Here is a 17,305-nt window from a genome sequence, read left to right on the forward strand (position 1 = left end):
TGAGGTCAGCTCAGTGACAGCTTGAGCAAAGGAGCTGCTGATTATGAGTCTTATGAGTGTTTGTACTGCACTTGATATTTCTACAGTCTGAGTTCTGCATGCATTCATTTGAATTTCACCAGTTTTTCCATTAAAAATGATATAAAATGTAGATTCCAGTTGCAATATAGTATATTCATTCAAAATCTCATGGCATAAACTGGCCACTGTGACCACATAAACACCTTGCAGCCGCATTAAAATTAATTAAAAAACGTTGTAATATTACTGGTTAAACAATTGAGTAATAAGGCATTTGGATTTTCCTGTGTCTGCTATATGTATGTCTAAGAGAAAGAGCAGTGACAGAGAACACTAAGATACATCTACACAAAAACACAAGGTCGAGAAGAGCGAGAGGATTATTCCCACTAACGGTCAAGCACAAGCTGAGTGCAAACTGAAGGAGGATGGAGGGTCTAATGTAAACATTACAATGGAGGACACGCCGCTAGGACAGATTATGTCACCTTGACAAGGTCATCACAAGAGACGACGCAGCTGTACATTTAAGGATATTGAAAGGTTGTGATTAAGTCAGCGGTGTGTAGTCGAATGTGTGCGCTCAGGGCGGTGAGGCGCGTCAAGTATCTTTCAGCCCTCTTGATGTGAGTTCACCTGACAGATGATTCAGACTTTCTCTCTCCTCCTCCTCCTTTTCCTATCCATCTTTCTTTTCTCCGGGAACAAACAAGGCTTCAGAGGAGAGCCCGGTGGTCAATAAATCCAGGTCACCACATTGAGCACAGTTAGTCTGGTATGCAGAAAAGTATATAAAAGAGAACACAAAAAATGACTGAAACAAATTCCAATATATTCAGTGGATGTAGATTGGTGCTTTAATGAGCTGTCACACCAGATCTGCTGTTAAATGCACAGTTAAAGTTGTGTCACTGACTGAAAAATGGCAGATTGTTTCCCTTTGCTCTTCTAATAAACTGGGATTCACGGCACTTGGGTCTCAAACACAACTTACAGCTTAAAAGACCATGTCAGCCTTAAAATGTAATGATGTAATAAAGCCCCACCAAATAAAACTCCCATGACTGAGTTATTCATACGCCACCCACAGTCTACTCCATATGCAAGTTTCTGTTGCCATGCTTCAGAGGAATAACGATTTCTTCGGATCTCAGCACTCCGTTCATTTAAACACACTCTCTTGGGGTTTGTTTCATTAGTTGCCTGATTTGTGACTGAATATCATATTGCAAGTGCACTTAAGTACTCTTTTGTACACTTTTGTATATTCTCGATGTTTCTGCAGGGCATAGTTTGACAGTCTTGTAACACAGCAGACGTACACACACACCCTGCTAGATGATGTGAAAACAAATTTCACACTTAATTGATTTTGATGGTGTTTTATGAGGTGAACAATTGTGCAGGATGTTTGGGTGAGAAATCAATGCAATGAATTTAAAGAAAACACTGTTTGTTTACTATATTGTTCTTTCCCATAATCAGTATTTGTGTGCATATATATTGTAGAAATAATCAACAGGAAGGAAATGTATGAGGAGAACATTCAAACTGTCTGTGTTCTGTCTGTTCCTTCCCTCTATTCTTTCCCCATGACCACTGATTACTTTTTAGTCGTGACTCTCAAGTACATTTACCCTTATTACACTGATATGTGAACTGTTGAATGAAGGACTGAAGTATTTCTCCGATATCTTTCCACAGCTCGATTCAAGTATGTGCTACAACCATACTGTGTACTCAAATGCACACGCATGAGAGTGTGTGTTTGAGCGTACACACTCGGCACACACTCAACACAGCACCTCCCTTGCAAGCACTCCCTCGGGTCTATTTATAGGCTTGGTGTGACAGAATGTCCAATCGGACCTGAACACTTGTATGTAACACATGTATGTAACGGTTATTCTGTGGTGAAATACCTTCATACTTAAAATAATGACACCTTAGAGTTATTGATAGCACCCCTCCATTGTAGGATCATTTAAATATGTGTGTGTGTGTATATACTAAGCATAAAACCACTGACATTTATTCGTGTACCACCACAACACATCTTTAATGTTATCCTGCATGTCGAGTCTGTGGGTTGAAAACAAATCACCGTGACGACCTGTTGCATTTCATCCCCACTACAATTCCCTGAACAACCACGGCAATACCACTTTTGGAAATGAAGCTCATTATCAGCCTCGCTTGAGAGCGAGAGACATAGGGATTGAAAGTGAATGTGACTCAGTTAAACAGCATACGAGAGCTTTAAATTGTCTATTCTTCTTTAACAATGCACCATCTAAACTTCTCTCCTAATCAACATGATAATGAAAAACAGGAATGTCACTGAGCTGATTATTGTGTAATTGTTTGTGAATCAGCAGAGGCACAGAAGCAAATACAGTGTGATGTGAGGTGGATTAGAACAGCGGGTTGCAGATGAAAACAGTTTACAATTCGATGTAGATGAAGACAGAAGAGGCGAGAGTATGAAAGCTGTACATCCTCAGCAGGGCCACAGAAGACAATGGCAAGGAGGGATTATGATACAAAAATATGAAACAGAAGCAGGGAGGAGAATGTAAAGAAGAATGTGAGAAGCCAGGGGAGTGTGAATTGGAGGTGAGAGGACGAGGAAGAGGAGGAGGACTGTGTGAGTTGAGCAAAAACCTTTAAAGGGCAATAAAACCAACACCAGGCCCTGTAATCTTACAGAAACTTACATTGCCCCTAATAAAACAAATCATATTTACATTCAGTACTAAGCACAGCAGAAATAAGTGGTTCTTTCATGAGAGAGAGTGAAAGATGTGTGCATCACACATTTTCAGCACAAAAAAATGGTTGGCAGGCTCTTAGGAGGGGTGCACTTGATTGGCGTGGGAAGCAGGTTTACCAGCAGGCAGAGTTAAGACTTTAGTGCCCATGAAAGCTGCAAAATCCATATCAACTTTTACTGAAATCCTCAGCCAAATGACCCAGTATGACTTTCAAGCTGAGACAGGCCGCAGGGACAAAGTAGACACTGTGACCCACCATAGATGACAGACAAGGGCAGAGTGAAGTCAAAGAAAAGGTGATAGAAAAGAACACAACGCACAATCCTTCTACAAGCCATCGTCGTGGAAGAATCAAAGTAATAATCTGGTAGTACCTTAAAACATCAGCGTAATCTGTGTTCCAGCTTCAAAGAGACAAAACAATAAGGGAATTGTATCCTCTTATTTTCCATAGGGTTGAAACTCATGATTCCACCAGTGCACCTAGAATCATTTTCCAAACATGACCTTGACTTTTGTGTCATTATGTACACCAAAAGATTGTACATTTTAAAAGAAACCAATGATTAGGAAGCCTTGAATCAGAACAGTGAGTTGTTAGACTAAAACAGCTAATTTTAAATAATTCTCACTTTGAAAAAACAAGTATTTCTTTTTCCTATCTTTAATCTTATCTTTTCGTGTTTTTCATTTCTTATCACATTGTCCTATTTTGAATTACCAGGCCTGCTCAAACAGATGTTAGCACAGCAGTAACATTAGAGGATAACTTTCCATACTGAGGGTCAATTAGTTTGACCCCTGCCTGGGTAGGACACTTCAGTGAATGTTAGAATAAAGACTCTTCCATTTAAACCGAATATTAATCTATATTTTGCTCAACATAATGGCTTTTAAATCCTGGTAAAAACATAACAAATGTAACAGTGAAGTGGATCGATATTTCATTGAGTTTTTGTACTGATCTTTTATTCATTCATTGCCACAGGCTTTTCAAAACGATTTGAATCGGACAGAAATATGAACAAAATGGAATGTGTCAGAGGTCTGCATGTTAGATTTTCACTGACCTGAAAGATTTAATGTAGCATAATAATTCATCTGTGAGATCAAACAGCTGAGAATTTGGAGTGAGACTTTTCTAACATTATGAGAACCTGCCTATGTGCTCCCAAACTCACTTGGCCCAATTCAGAGTTGTTTGTGTGTTGTTCTCCCAGAATGAATGTTTCAAACAGTCCAAAGCAAGTCTATCAACCCTGGAGTTGACAGCCATAAGTGCACTGATCTGTTATTGCCAATGGAACATCCTTCATTGAAATTAATGATTTCCTGTCTCCATCAAACCACCAATTCATGGAAATGAGGTGAAGACGGCTGATAGAACCTTTGGTATCTTACAAGTCTCATCATTACCGTTAATGGAATGCTGCCAACTTTCATCTTTCACTAAGTGGTAACAAAGGGGGGGAACATGAGTTAAAGCTGGTACCGCGCGATTATTTTAATATACTAATTAATAATCCTGTTTCATTGTGCTGTCTTATACTAACGTAAGAATGTTACTCTCTGTCATATTTGATCACACAATCCATTTATCTGCTGTTTCAACATTTAAGGTTTCCATTTTCCAAGTAAATTTTAGAGAAATAAGATCAATGGGCGCATAGAACAAATCTTTGGGGAATGATGTAATGTATTATTTTTTGTAACGAATAGATTGAAAGAAAAAAAAAGTGAGTGTACAGAAGATAAGATTGCCAGTACGGGAACAGAAATAAGGTGGAATGGAGAACTCTTAATACAATGATAACAATGTTTATGCTAATTCATGAAGACGACTGTGTTGCAAAATTGTGTAAATGTACAATTCTGCTTCTGCTCTGCGTTGAAATACTGAATTATATTAATGTCATATACAAATGCCAAAAATTGGTATTTGCTTTGAAATGCTAATTATTCATTTATAATATATTCAAATTGCTGCTCATTATACTTCTTTTATAGGACCATCATGTATCCTTTGATTACTTTAATAATAATATGTTCTTATGTTGATTATTTTCCATGTTTCCAGTCTTTATTGATTGTAATAGTCAGTACTATTTGATAGCTTGAGTTAGTGGGAACATGACACAGATTCACTGTGTTGTAAAGTGCTGTTCTGCAGACTGCTCTTGCCATGTTGGTGACAAATCAAGTTGTAAACTGAATTAACTGCAGCTTTGGTTTTGTACAACGGCAATGCAGCCTGGAGAGAGAGTTTATCCCACCAGAATTCTCCTGCTACACTATTATGGCTGTAGCATATTCTACCGTCAGAGAACACGGTATAGAGTTTTTTCCCCAGTCCTGGTTTTGTCAAAGCCGGCAGAATAAATGTTTGGGCAATAAATTGAAACGCTGTCCAAACATTGTCATGTAGTGAAGAAGGCACTGAATCAACTAAACTCTCCTCTGTTTAAACGGGGTGTTCGTCTCCTGCGGGGGCAGATTATTTACATTATGGCCCTGTTCAGCGGGACTGTAGAGCTGATGTATGGTTGGATAGAGGAAGCCGATTTTATTTTGGAAAGCTCTGATTGTTCCCGAGTAACCCGAGTGCTTAGGTAGAAGTTCACCCTGATATTTAGTACCATTGTGCTCTCACATCAACTGAGAGCATTAATACAAATCTGGCAGGCATCCTTGCCCTGTATGCATCCTTGTGGCTCCAGCAATGACAAACCTTTCACACACACCTATGAATCCAAAAGGGTCGGATGCATACCTATCTGTGTAACAGCAGTGAAAACTGTGCACTTAATATACGACAGTCGTGATGTTTACAGGTGCTGTTGAAACCAAACTGAGGTTGCGTGCCGCACTGATCTGCCGACATATTTTAGGTTTATATATCTCTCTCTTTCTTTCCTCACACACAGCGATGAAACACACTGAAGACCAGAACATCCATTAACCCAGCATGCCGTTCTGCTTTTCACCTGCTCTGAATACTGATGTGGAGACATTTAAATGCAAATCACCTTGATTAAAACATTTTGGAGAATGTACAAAATGAACATCTAAAGAACCGACTGGTTAATACCACAGGCCTAGTGGGTTATAACCTCAATTAGGACCACTATTATACAAAAGCTCCCTTTCAGAATAAACCATAAACTGCTGACAATACATCTTGACTAAACATTCCATAGAGAAACTTAATCATGTGAAGTGTATAAATATAAATCATGAACACCTTTCTTATTGTCTCTTCTATTCCATTGCTTAATCTACAATCACAGCCTGAAAGGTTCTGCTTCTACAGCATCAGAAAAACACTAAAGATAAATGCAGTGTATTGTCTCTCCCTTGATCTACAATCTGTGTGCCAATCACCGTGCTGCTGCTGCCGAGCCTGTTTACTCCCTGGTGCACAGGAGGACGCACTCAGAAGAACTGAAATGAACCAGCAGTAATGAAGATAAAATCCAGACCATAAAACGACACGAGAGCTGCAGTACAAATTAGGCACACACGCGCTAAGCAGAAACAGACACACATGCATGAAATGTGTAATGGTAAGTGTCTCACGTTATCTACGGTCCATTTGAGGATAAACTGCAGGTATAAAGAAAGGAGTGTGATGCACTCTTTCATCATTTCAGTCCAAGCTCATGCTCACACACAAGGTGAGAATGAGCAAAGATAGTTGAAAACCTATTATCCCTCAAAGCTGAGACAATTCAACACAACAGGGAGGATTCAGAGCAAATTAAATGTTATATCGCATGCTGATAGGCACGGGAAGGTGGGAAACGATGCAGTGTTAATGTGCACCGATGGGAGGGTAGACTTGATTTAATTTACACAAGTCACACATGGTACATACTCAGAGTGATGAGTGATGAGTGATCCTTTCACGGGGTGCAACCACATATCATACACACATGGGTTTAGTTCCACACGAACACACACAGATGTGGCACACATGCACAGAGTCTCACTTTTGGTTTAAACCGAAATATCATCATGAGCAGCTGCATCACCGTTTCATGTGTGCATGTAAATAGTAGCCTGGAGTTCAAATATTAGAAACGAGCCTGAAAATATGGACTTGAGAACACAATACACAGAAACATATATGGAAGAACTATTCTCAATTAGCAAAATTCTACCAGAGATATGGATGACAGCAGGAAGGACTAACTGCTGCAATTCAGCTTTGTTCATTTTTAGTTGTTTTACATTAGATGCTTGCTAATCAAAACGACTGAATGTGATGCACAAATTAAAATGAAACCTGAATAATATTAGGACTGATTACACAGGCCATGGAGCAACGGCCACAAAGCCTCGATTTCTCTTTCTGACCTTTTCTCCAACTAGTTTAAATGGTTATTTACTTCCATGAATTACTGTCCAGACTGCAATAGTTTCAGTGGATGTATTCACTCCCCTGTCAATCAATACTCGAGACTCACTGAAACAGCAACAACAGAGATGATGATGATGATGATGATGATGATGATGATGATGATGATGATGATGCCGGTTTAGTGCCAGCTAACTCGGAACAGAAGAAGCTCCTTGGATGAGTAACATTTTATTGATTAAAAAGCCCAGCTGCCATGATCTATTACTGCAAGATATCCAATGACCTGGAGACCAGAAAATATTCAAGTGGAATATATTTTAACAGGTATTTGCAGGCTGTGTTATCATCTGCAGGGTCTGATCCACCTACGAGTAAGATCCTCAGATCAGGGTTTCATGTCAGCATCACAAAACATGCTAAAATTGCTTAAAATGATAGTGTTCAGATGAAATTCTGCCGTCATATCCATGCCAACCACTGAGAGCTCACTCACTAAACCTCAGAGTCCTTGGTGAGATTGATCTAAGTTGTAAAAAATATCCCAGACGCCCAAAATACAACATGCTCTTAAACTAAAACCCATAGGGGGCACTGCAGGAGCATGTTCTGCTCTTTTTTCAATGTTGATTTACTGTTTAGCCAACAGCCAACTTACTGAGTTAGATAATGGTTAAAACACACAATTCTTTTTTGTCTGCCTTGAAAAACAAGCATACTTTACTGCAGCTCTGCTCAACTCTGCTCTGTCTGAGCTCTGTAATTGTTCTTAATAATGGGATTAAGAGCAGAATTTGTGAAACTTCTGTAAATACTAAAAAGGAACAATAATAGATTTGATTATTCTGTTGTTAAGGTAATGAGTCATACCCTTGGAGGTGTTGACATAATATAGCAACTTCAGAACATATATATCAAATTAAAACTGTGTGAGGGTCGAAGAGTCGCCACTTACCTTGATCCAGATCATACTCTTCCACCGTGTTGACAAAGTGAGGTCTGGAGTAGAAGTTATGTGGGCCTGGCTGCTGGAGGCCCCCCAAGCTGAAGAAGCTCCGCTCGTTTGCAGCGCAACATGAAAACGCCCTCCTGCTTGGGATGCAGGGGTAACGCGTCCAACTCTTCACCTCCAGATCAAACGCCTCCAATGCCGTCACTGGCATCTTTCCTTGGCGACCACCTGGATGGGGGAGGCAAAAGATCCTCATTTACCTCCTAAAGGACATATACTGAAACATTTCTGGATTATTTGACGCAATGTGTGGCGTAGATGTACATCTCAGCATAATACTTTATAAAAGTGACATTTCAGGGAATACTACAATGTTTACTATGTGAACAAACTCATGGGTGTCAGCTATGCTTGTAGATACACATTTGGTGTATATATAAACAATATTTTCCCCACAGACACATTTTTCATTGCTTTTTATTGCCCTGCTTCTGTCAAATAAGTTCATTTGCATTAATGTCAAACCTGGCAACAAGTCAGAGAAGCACTGGGACCATATTTAATCCTGGACTGAAGGCCAAACACAGCAGCACAGTGCTCCCCTAGGACAGCAACATGTTGCTTACATCTACAAATCATATAATAACCTTGTACAGTCAAGCGGTTTAGAGAGGATTTAATGGGCTCAGAGTAGAAGTGAAAGGCGGAGGAGGGTTGGAGCTGATGGACATATTGGACAATTTAAGAGAAGTAGGGAGGGGAGGGAGGGATTGAAGGGACGAAGAGACAGAACCATATAAAGACAAGGAAATGAGACAATGTGAATAAGAGAGAAAGTACAATAGGAGAGAGGAAAGAGCTGGATAATGTGTAGGAGTGTGAGAAAAGAGTGATTGAGGGTCAACTAGAGTGGGTAGTGAGGCGTGGAGATCAATAGCTGGAGTGAGACAGAGATCCTGAGTGGGAAGGATTAGAGCTGGAGTGATGTGAGAGAAGGAACAGGAAGAACCTGTTCATCTCTGTGGTGCACAGCTGAGCCTACACGGGTTAATATATATATCACTATCATTTAAAATGTTTTTTGAATTACTCATTAATCCAGTTCGCATTTAAATGTGTTCATTGGTCAGACATTTGTGGGTTCAGCGGTCAACATCTGGAGCGGTTGTTTGTCTCAAACACAAATGACTTAGGGGCTTTTTCATTTGCCAGACACACATAAAGATTAAGCAACATCATTTATTCTCATGATCGCTTCATTTTCAGATCCAAATTATAACACATTTTTTCCCGAACTTCCCTGAGTTTCTTGCAAATGAGTACAAACTCTCTACTGCAAGGCAGCAAAGAAATGCAAATGAAGAAAACAAACAAATGGAGGGGGGAAAACATATTCATCATTTTGATAACAGTTGCAAATGCAGCAAACAACCACAACAACAAAGACAACATTCACGCCACATAATCAAATTGCGCCCGTGTGTGTTGTTACACCCATTAATAAATTGCGTTCTTGTTCTATACGAGTGCTCATACATCAATAAGGAGCCTTTTTGTGGAGGACAGCTGTACAGATTACACTTTATTCTCAAAATGCTTTTTCTCCCAGCAAAGGGTGTAAATGTTTGCACACCATTAAAGTCAGAGGGAGCGTTTTAAGTATGTCCTGTGGTGCAGCAACCATCAGCACAGTCTACAGTGTCAAATGAATATTCATTTTCTTCTTCTCCCTCTTCTTTTACTTAACACAATGTAAGGAAATACATTTGATCAACTTGGCTATTTTTATATCTGCATCTTAACTGGACTTGAAGTGGCCTTTTCATCCCACAGGGCAGACACACGAGACCAAACATAGACAGGAACGAGCAGATTTCTTGTTTCCAATTACCTCGATGCTGAAATATTAAAACTGTAACAAACTGTGTAATTGTTGTACCCTGTAGTAAATTGCATCAATCTTTTGGCCAAATGTTTCTTCAGTGAGCTAATTAGGTGAGGTTTTGTTTAAATAAATTCAAGTTCTGTCTCAGCATTCATGCAGCATTTAGACAAAGTGTCAAAGCTTCAGCTCACAGCAAACCCAAAGTGACTGAATGAGAACAAATGTAATCTGTCCAATCCCAGACGTCCACTCAAACTGGCAGTATTATCATCAGGCTCAAAAACAAGTGTACAGTTGGTGCATGGTTAATTTCTATTTTCAGTTCACTTTTTCATTTTATTCTCCTCTTTCTCCCTCTGACATAATCTGTACCAAGGCTTTGAGGGGCCTTATCTGACCTGAGGGATTTAGTTCTCTCCTTTCATTGGCTCAACCTTTCACAGCTCTAAAACAATCAGGCAAATAAAGTCACAGATTTTAAACACTTATGGTGAAAAATGCACATTAGTGTTGGACAAATGAAGCAGCATGGACAGAGCAAAGCACCTGCAGCTTGACAGTATTAAGGTTAAACTTGATTATAAAATGAAAAGGAGATCTCTTACCCATCACATAGATTTTGTTTCCTCTTAGGACAGGCATGGCTCCGTACCGCGGCGTGGGCATTGAAGTCAGCGGCTGCCATTGGTCTTTCTCTGCCTCATAGACCCGGACCAGGGCCTGGGGCGCCGTGTCTGCTCCCATACCCCCAAAAGCATACGCCTTACCATCTGAAGAGACAAATACAACAGAAAGGAAACTATAGTGTTTGGCTTCACAACATGCTGTCAGCTCAAATATAAATGTGTTTTTGTTATCAAGGTTGTTGGCAGGAGGCCATGAGGTAAAATAAGGAAACTATTGCACATTGCTCTCCAACCCAAACAGTCAAAGAAACGGATGCATTGGCCTTTAATCCTGTCATGTTCCCTATTCGTCTCATCTGTCTACAGTCGTCAAAACAATTTACAATATTTATGCCAGTGTCTGAGAAACTTCCACATGACCCTCGGGTGACTTTCCCAAGGACGAAATCAAACTATTGCAGTGTCATTTCAAAGGAGAAGGATGAAAAAGGAGAGTAAAAGTGCTGAGATAGCAGCTGTAGCGATTATGTTGAAATATTGTAAGGGTGAGAGAGGAAATTGAGAGATAAAGGCAATGGAGGGTAGAAGTGGGGCGAGGAGAAGAGAGGAGAGGAGAGGAGAGGAGAGGAGAGGAGAGGAGGAGAGGAGGAGGAAATAACCGTTTATTAGCAAGTTGTGATGACTGAAGGAGGGAGACAGACAGACAGGAGGGAGTGAGACAAACAGGAAGGTGAGGGACAGACAGGATGAAAGGGAGAGAATGGACAAAGGGAGAGGATGAGCGTTGAGAGCGTCTCAGTCACACTAACAGATGACCGATCCAGTTTGATTTAAACAGGGCAGAATAAAGCAATAATAAATCTGTCAGCTAGGATGAAGCAGAACATAAGAGCAATCACCAGGCAGCTCAGCACTCATGACAGTAAATCTGATTTTACTGTTGCACATAAAATGAATGACACAGCAAGGACACGAGGTGGAAGGCAGCACGAGAGGAAAACATTGTGCCCGCACACATATGGCACAAATGAACTACATGTGTTGTGTGTGATCACGTGCTTGAAAATATGATAACACATGTTGTCCAAACATTTTAATGACATAAAATTGACTTTCAGAATTTTGTTTCTTGGTTGTTTGTACCAAGGAAAATAATGACCATTGAATACTTAAAAAGTGGGGGCCAACAGAAGCTGAGAGAGGATGTGGAATATTGCATTTTTTTTGCTGTTTTCCTGAGATAATTGTAATAATTTAACTATTTGTTAAACTTCCCAACATGTTTAGCGTACTTAAATAATCAAATAGAAATCTATCACAACTTTCTCCAGTGGCACAATAAAGAGGAAACATCAGGCATCCAATTATATTGTAATTGTTTACCTGAAAGGATTGTTTGGCAGTTAAGCTGTATCCTTTCAGAGACATTTCATCATTTACACATCAAAGCCTAAAGTGAAGGACACATGTGCGTGTGTGTGCACCAAACAGAATCCACAAAAGCAACGGGTGAACCCAAGTAGATTAAATGAAAATGAGAATGTTTGTGTGTACATGTCTCGACGTAGTTGTAAAAAAATCTTTCACTTCCTATTCCTCTGTGTGTGTGTGTGTGTGTGTGTGTGTGTGTGTGTGTGTGTGTGTGTGTGTGTGTGTGTGTGTGTGTTTGTGTAAATCAATCAAAACAGCACAAAGAGCATAACTGCCAAAATGTCTGTTAGAATAAATTGCTTGCCGGAGCTTTTATTCTTTCAAAAAGCTCCTTTCCTCCAGCCGGATGACAAGTGTTGCCATGTACAATAGAACCACAACCTGTTTTCACTGAGATTAATTGTTGAAAACACATTAACGTGTGCACTTTGTAGGAGTTGCTGTTTATCTGGCAATAAACCACAACATGCGGACATGTTGATTATATCAAACATTTGACTATATGTATTTAGAATAAATAATAATCAATTAATCCAGCTAATTCAATCGTGCTGTAGAACCCCACACACTGTTTCTCTCACTGTCTTTCCATAGACAATAGATTAATAGCTTAACGATCAATCTCCTGAGAATCCAGACAGCAAAAACATTTTTAATGCGAGGTGAAAACACAAGTCCTGACATGCCCATCCAACCGCATCCAGGCACAGAGATAATGGTGGCCAAAGTATCATGCCAAAATACAGAAGAATTGCTTTGCAATGTTTGTCTTTTTAATTCAATAGAATTAGTAGAATTTAGTAGAAAACTTTCTTAAAGTAACTTTCCACCTTCTGGTTGCAGCTCATGGGGCACAATTATTCAGAAAAACAGGTCAAAGAGGGATCTGAGAATCTAACACGTGTTATTTCTATACATCCAGAATTATTGGCACTGCAACCTGATTTAAGCATCAGTCCACCAAGCCTGACTAATACTGGACTCATGCTGATATTCACTGTCCACCCACACTTGTTGTGCCTTTGAACTCTGCAAAGCCGCAGCTGACTATTTGTTTGTGTATATGTCCGTGTGTGTCTGCGTGTGTGTTTGTCCTTTCTTCTGGCTCTGCCTTGGTCTAATCATACGCACTCTCCTCTAATTAAGGAAACAGTGCGCTTTTCCCTGCCCATCGCCCTGGGAGACTCCATGGCAACCTCAGTTTAACCCACAGGCCATTATTATGGGCTGGTTATTTGGCAGCTTAGTGATTAAAATGCGTCAAAGCCAGACCAGTGAGTCACCACCTGAAGTGAAGAAATAAGTGTACAGTACAAAGCCGTCACAATGTTGCATAAAACAGTCGACTGGCCGATGCAAAGAGACTCTACACGTCATTGCAAAGTTCGACATGTCGATAACGACAATTTACTTCATATCAGGTATAATAAACATACATTTTCTGTTCCTCCCACAAGATCAGCATACAGCTTTGATTGAGTCTAACAGCTGTGCCCCCTGAAATCTCACTTCCTGTCCATCTCCATTCCTTTTTGGCCCCGCTTCCTCCTCTTTGTAATGCTTTCACTTTACTTTCATCATCTTCCGCTCTTTTTGTGTTCCAAACACTTAAAGCAAATGCAATATGTGTCACGTCTCTCTCTTTCTCTCTCTCTTGCATATCATTGCACCCTTTCATCCTTCCCTCTCATCTCAATTTCCATTATCTATCTGCATCACAGCTAATGCAACATTTCATCCCGCGCACACACTCTCCAGAGTGTCGTTTCCTGCCATAGCAGAGTATTTAACAAAATACTCTGCTATGGCAACAGCAGACAGGACACGTCAACGACCACATCACACTTCACTTACTACAATTTATGTTATACAAGATAGGAGTGATTAAGATAAACAGGATCTCTTAAGTCATACAAGACAGGTCCAGAATTTTATGAAATAAAAGTTGTGCAACAAATGTATACAACAAACATAAATATTGGCACAACAAATATTATTTACCAGTACACAAATTCAGGGCAATTATAGGGTCAAAGACCAACAGCAGGAAGCAGCAATGAGTCATGCAGCTGCAGTGAGGCAAGCAGACTACTAATGTTCCTAAAAACATGCTGTTTTGCTTAGGTCCTTGTTTTGTTGTGTTCATTGATTTTCCTAACTAAGGCCTATGTGGTTCTGTTTGCTCTTGGATTATGAAGTAAATATTAATCAGTTGTTTACCACGTTTAAGTCCCATAGCAAATATCCTGTAAATTAAGTGCAAAGTAAGTCAAGTCAATTACAGACAAGTAGGAAGTTCTTTTTGTAACAAGTGACCAAGAATTAGGGTCTCAACTCCTGAAATGTATAGCTCTGCAGATCTCCTGCAAACAGAGATATCAATAACTGTGTGGAACTTTATATTTGTCATAGTCTTTCCTTTTGTTGTTTCCAATTACAGTTTCTCTTTCGGGTTTCCTGGAGGCAGTTCTTTTTTTTTCTGATCTGCTGGAAAACACCATGAGTCAGTCAAACCCACATGCAATCGGCCTGCCCTTTCACACTGATTAATAGGTACCTTAGATTGAATAGCACATTTCCAAAGAAGAGACACTCAGTCAATTCAGCTTGCCTCAAAAGCCAAAAGCTATCTTCTTTGCTTGTAAATATTTGTTTACAGTTTGATAGCCTGTTTGCAGACCCGTGCTCATATTTTTAGAAGAGTTCAGCCTGGATAAAACACACTTAGAGACACTAGACGACAGTAAAGTTAGAGAGCGAATCAAAAACACAGTCAAAAAGGGCGAGAGGCTTTTTTTGGAAGAGGCGAGAAAATAGAGTGGTGATCAAGGGAAAGCTTTAATACCATTCAGAATTCATGTGGAGTACAACAGGAATGTCAAGTGGAGCTCAACAGAGAGCAAGGATGAGAGAAAGTAGAAAGAGGAGGAGAGGAGAGGCTGTGAGAGGGATTAAGCTTGGGTTGGCTGTGTTAAATTAAGAACATAAAAAGAGTAAAGGAATTTAATGCCAAAGAGAAATTATAGACGTGCCATAATGCTGCACAGAGGATGGTGTTGTGCTAAAAACATACAGTGCTGACCTACAACTCTAGGTATGTGCTAAACTGGAAAAACTCCAGAAGAAGCCGGCAGTGCAGCCTGGATTAATCCATTTTACTGTGATATTTTAACCAAACTAAATCTGTGCAATTTGTGATGCACTCAGGGTCTGTGATGACTTCAGAAATTGCCTTCCAAGTGAATATCTTTATGATTGCACCGTGACAGCGTGACTGTAGGCTACCATGTGTTGCACAAACCCATGTTCTGTCATTCTCACTCTCACTCTTACATGACATTTTTTTCAAATGTGATGTAAACCATCAGATCAGACCATGTCAGATTGTAATCAGCATTAATCCAAGTAACCAGCCTAGATAATGCAATTGTGTGTCGATTTAGTCAAGCATGTAAACAACCAGCTATGCCCTTTCTGACCTGGCATACCTCTTCTCACATGATAATTAACAACACAACATTTATAATTGCAAGCTGAGAGAATTGTAGTAGAAAATCATCAAATTCCTGCTCTAATCTAGTCTAAGGACCACTATAACTGGCACACTGTTAGCAGGTCATTTCTGAATGGTCATTGGCTTTCCAGTTTAAAATACTGTAAGTCAGGTCTGTCATTCAGTAATTGAGTGAATTTGTTAGGATATAATGAAGTGGGTTTTGTTCCAGCTGCTGTGAGGGTAAGTGGATGAACTGTCTGTTGAAAATCAGAAGATTACTTTTTCTAAATGGCTTAATCGTGATCGATTCATGTAATCAAATAATTACAACTTGTAGACCTTTTATCAAATATGCCTTATTCCAAAGTGCTACCCACTGTTGGAGTCACAGGCCAGGGAGAATTTCACCCATGACAGCCACTGCTGCCGTGAGAGATCGCAGATGATCTCCCATGGTGACTTTTAAAGGGCACTGCACTCTTCCTAGCAAAAAGGGAATTGTTACCAGATCAATAAAGAAACACCTGCTGAGCGAGAGCGAGAGCGCGAGAGAGAGAGAGAGAGAAACCCTTACCCTAATGAGGACCAATCGCCCTCACCTTTTAAAAGACAGGTTAGCATAGGTTTGGGTGTAAGGTCCTTTCTTTCTTTCTTATGTCAGGGATATGACACATACTGTATAGTAAAGTGCATATACACACACACACACACACACACACATACAGAGACTTGGGTCAATAGCAAGGATATACAGCAATCTCCTCTTTAGTGAGCTTGAGGGTCGATCGATAATCCTGTCAAAACCTCCATCTGAAGATCGCTTTTGCAAAAGAAATCAAAGTGCGTTTTGCTTGAAAGAATGTGGTCGCCTCTGCAGAAGAGAAGTATTTATAAGTGTCACACAAAAGGTTCAGCACTCTGAGGTCTGAGTCACTATGAAGCCAGGGCAGCAGTGAAGGCGCCTTTCATTCAGCTCCCTGGGTTAATGGAGTGAAAACACCAGCTAACGCACCTGCAACAACACACATCACAACAGATGCACATGTTGCACATCTAAAGGAATATTATCAGCACTGGGATTTCACTGGATCCCAACAAATCTATCCAATCTATCAAAATGAAGGGTGTACAGAATAGATGATAATCACATAAAGTCACACACACACACACACACACCACCCCCTCAATATTCACAGTATTCTCTTTGTGTGGTCATCGTATCTTGACCTACAATAGAGCTAGAAAGTATGTATGTGTTAGAATAAATATTGTTGAAATTAGCCTCAACTAATGCTGAATCTCAGAGTTCAGCCAACTATTCCAATACCGCAAATACAAGCCAGCAAATACTCAACGGCTCATTATTGTACTCGGGGGCAGTTGATACCCATAAAAAAGTCGATTTTCTAAATGTGAAAGAGGGCCGACACAGTTTTCACTCTGAATCAGTCAAAATTGCTGACCTCATTCCCATACAGAACAAGTAACAACCAACAACACACAACTAGGAGAAACACCTATTTTGCCTGAATGTGACGTACACAAAGTGATTTTGATCTGTTTCTCACACACAGACACAACAAGAGCCTGCATGCATGAATACATAAGCTCTTGAAGTCTCCAGTGACTGTTCCATGTGATAACTATTCTCATTAACTATGAGGTAAACTGACACCAAATAAGCAGCCCTGCATTGGTTTTGCCCTGGTTTGGTGTTTTTTACCCACTGATGATTTATCTTTCCACAAAGAAAACATTTGCTG

General features: G+C 40.0%; 1 protein-coding gene across 1 annotated transcript in view; it reads right to left on the bottom strand.

Moving 5' to 3' along the window:
- Positions 1 to 17,305, bottom strand: part of klhdc8b (kelch domain containing 8B) — a 75,132-nt gene that overhangs the window by 21,657 nt on the left and 36,170 nt on the right. The window contains exons 3-4 of the mRNA XM_076159292.1: positions 10,595 to 10,759; positions 8,108 to 8,332 (exon numbers count right to left, since the gene is read on the bottom strand). Of these exons, the coding sequence (XP_076015407.1) occupies positions 8,108 to 8,332; positions 10,595 to 10,759 (390 nt within the window). The remainder of the gene's footprint in view (positions 1 to 8,107; positions 8,333 to 10,594; positions 10,760 to 17,305) is intronic.

This window comes from Genypterus blacodes, unplaced genomic scaffold (genome assembly GCF_046128005.1).
Source record: "Genypterus blacodes isolate CSIRO-AG114 ecotype Tasmania unplaced genomic scaffold, CSIRO-AGI_Gbla_v1 ptg000094l_1, whole genome shotgun sequence".
NCBI lineage: Eukaryota > Metazoa > Chordata > Actinopteri > Ophidiiformes > Ophidiidae > Genypterus > Genypterus blacodes.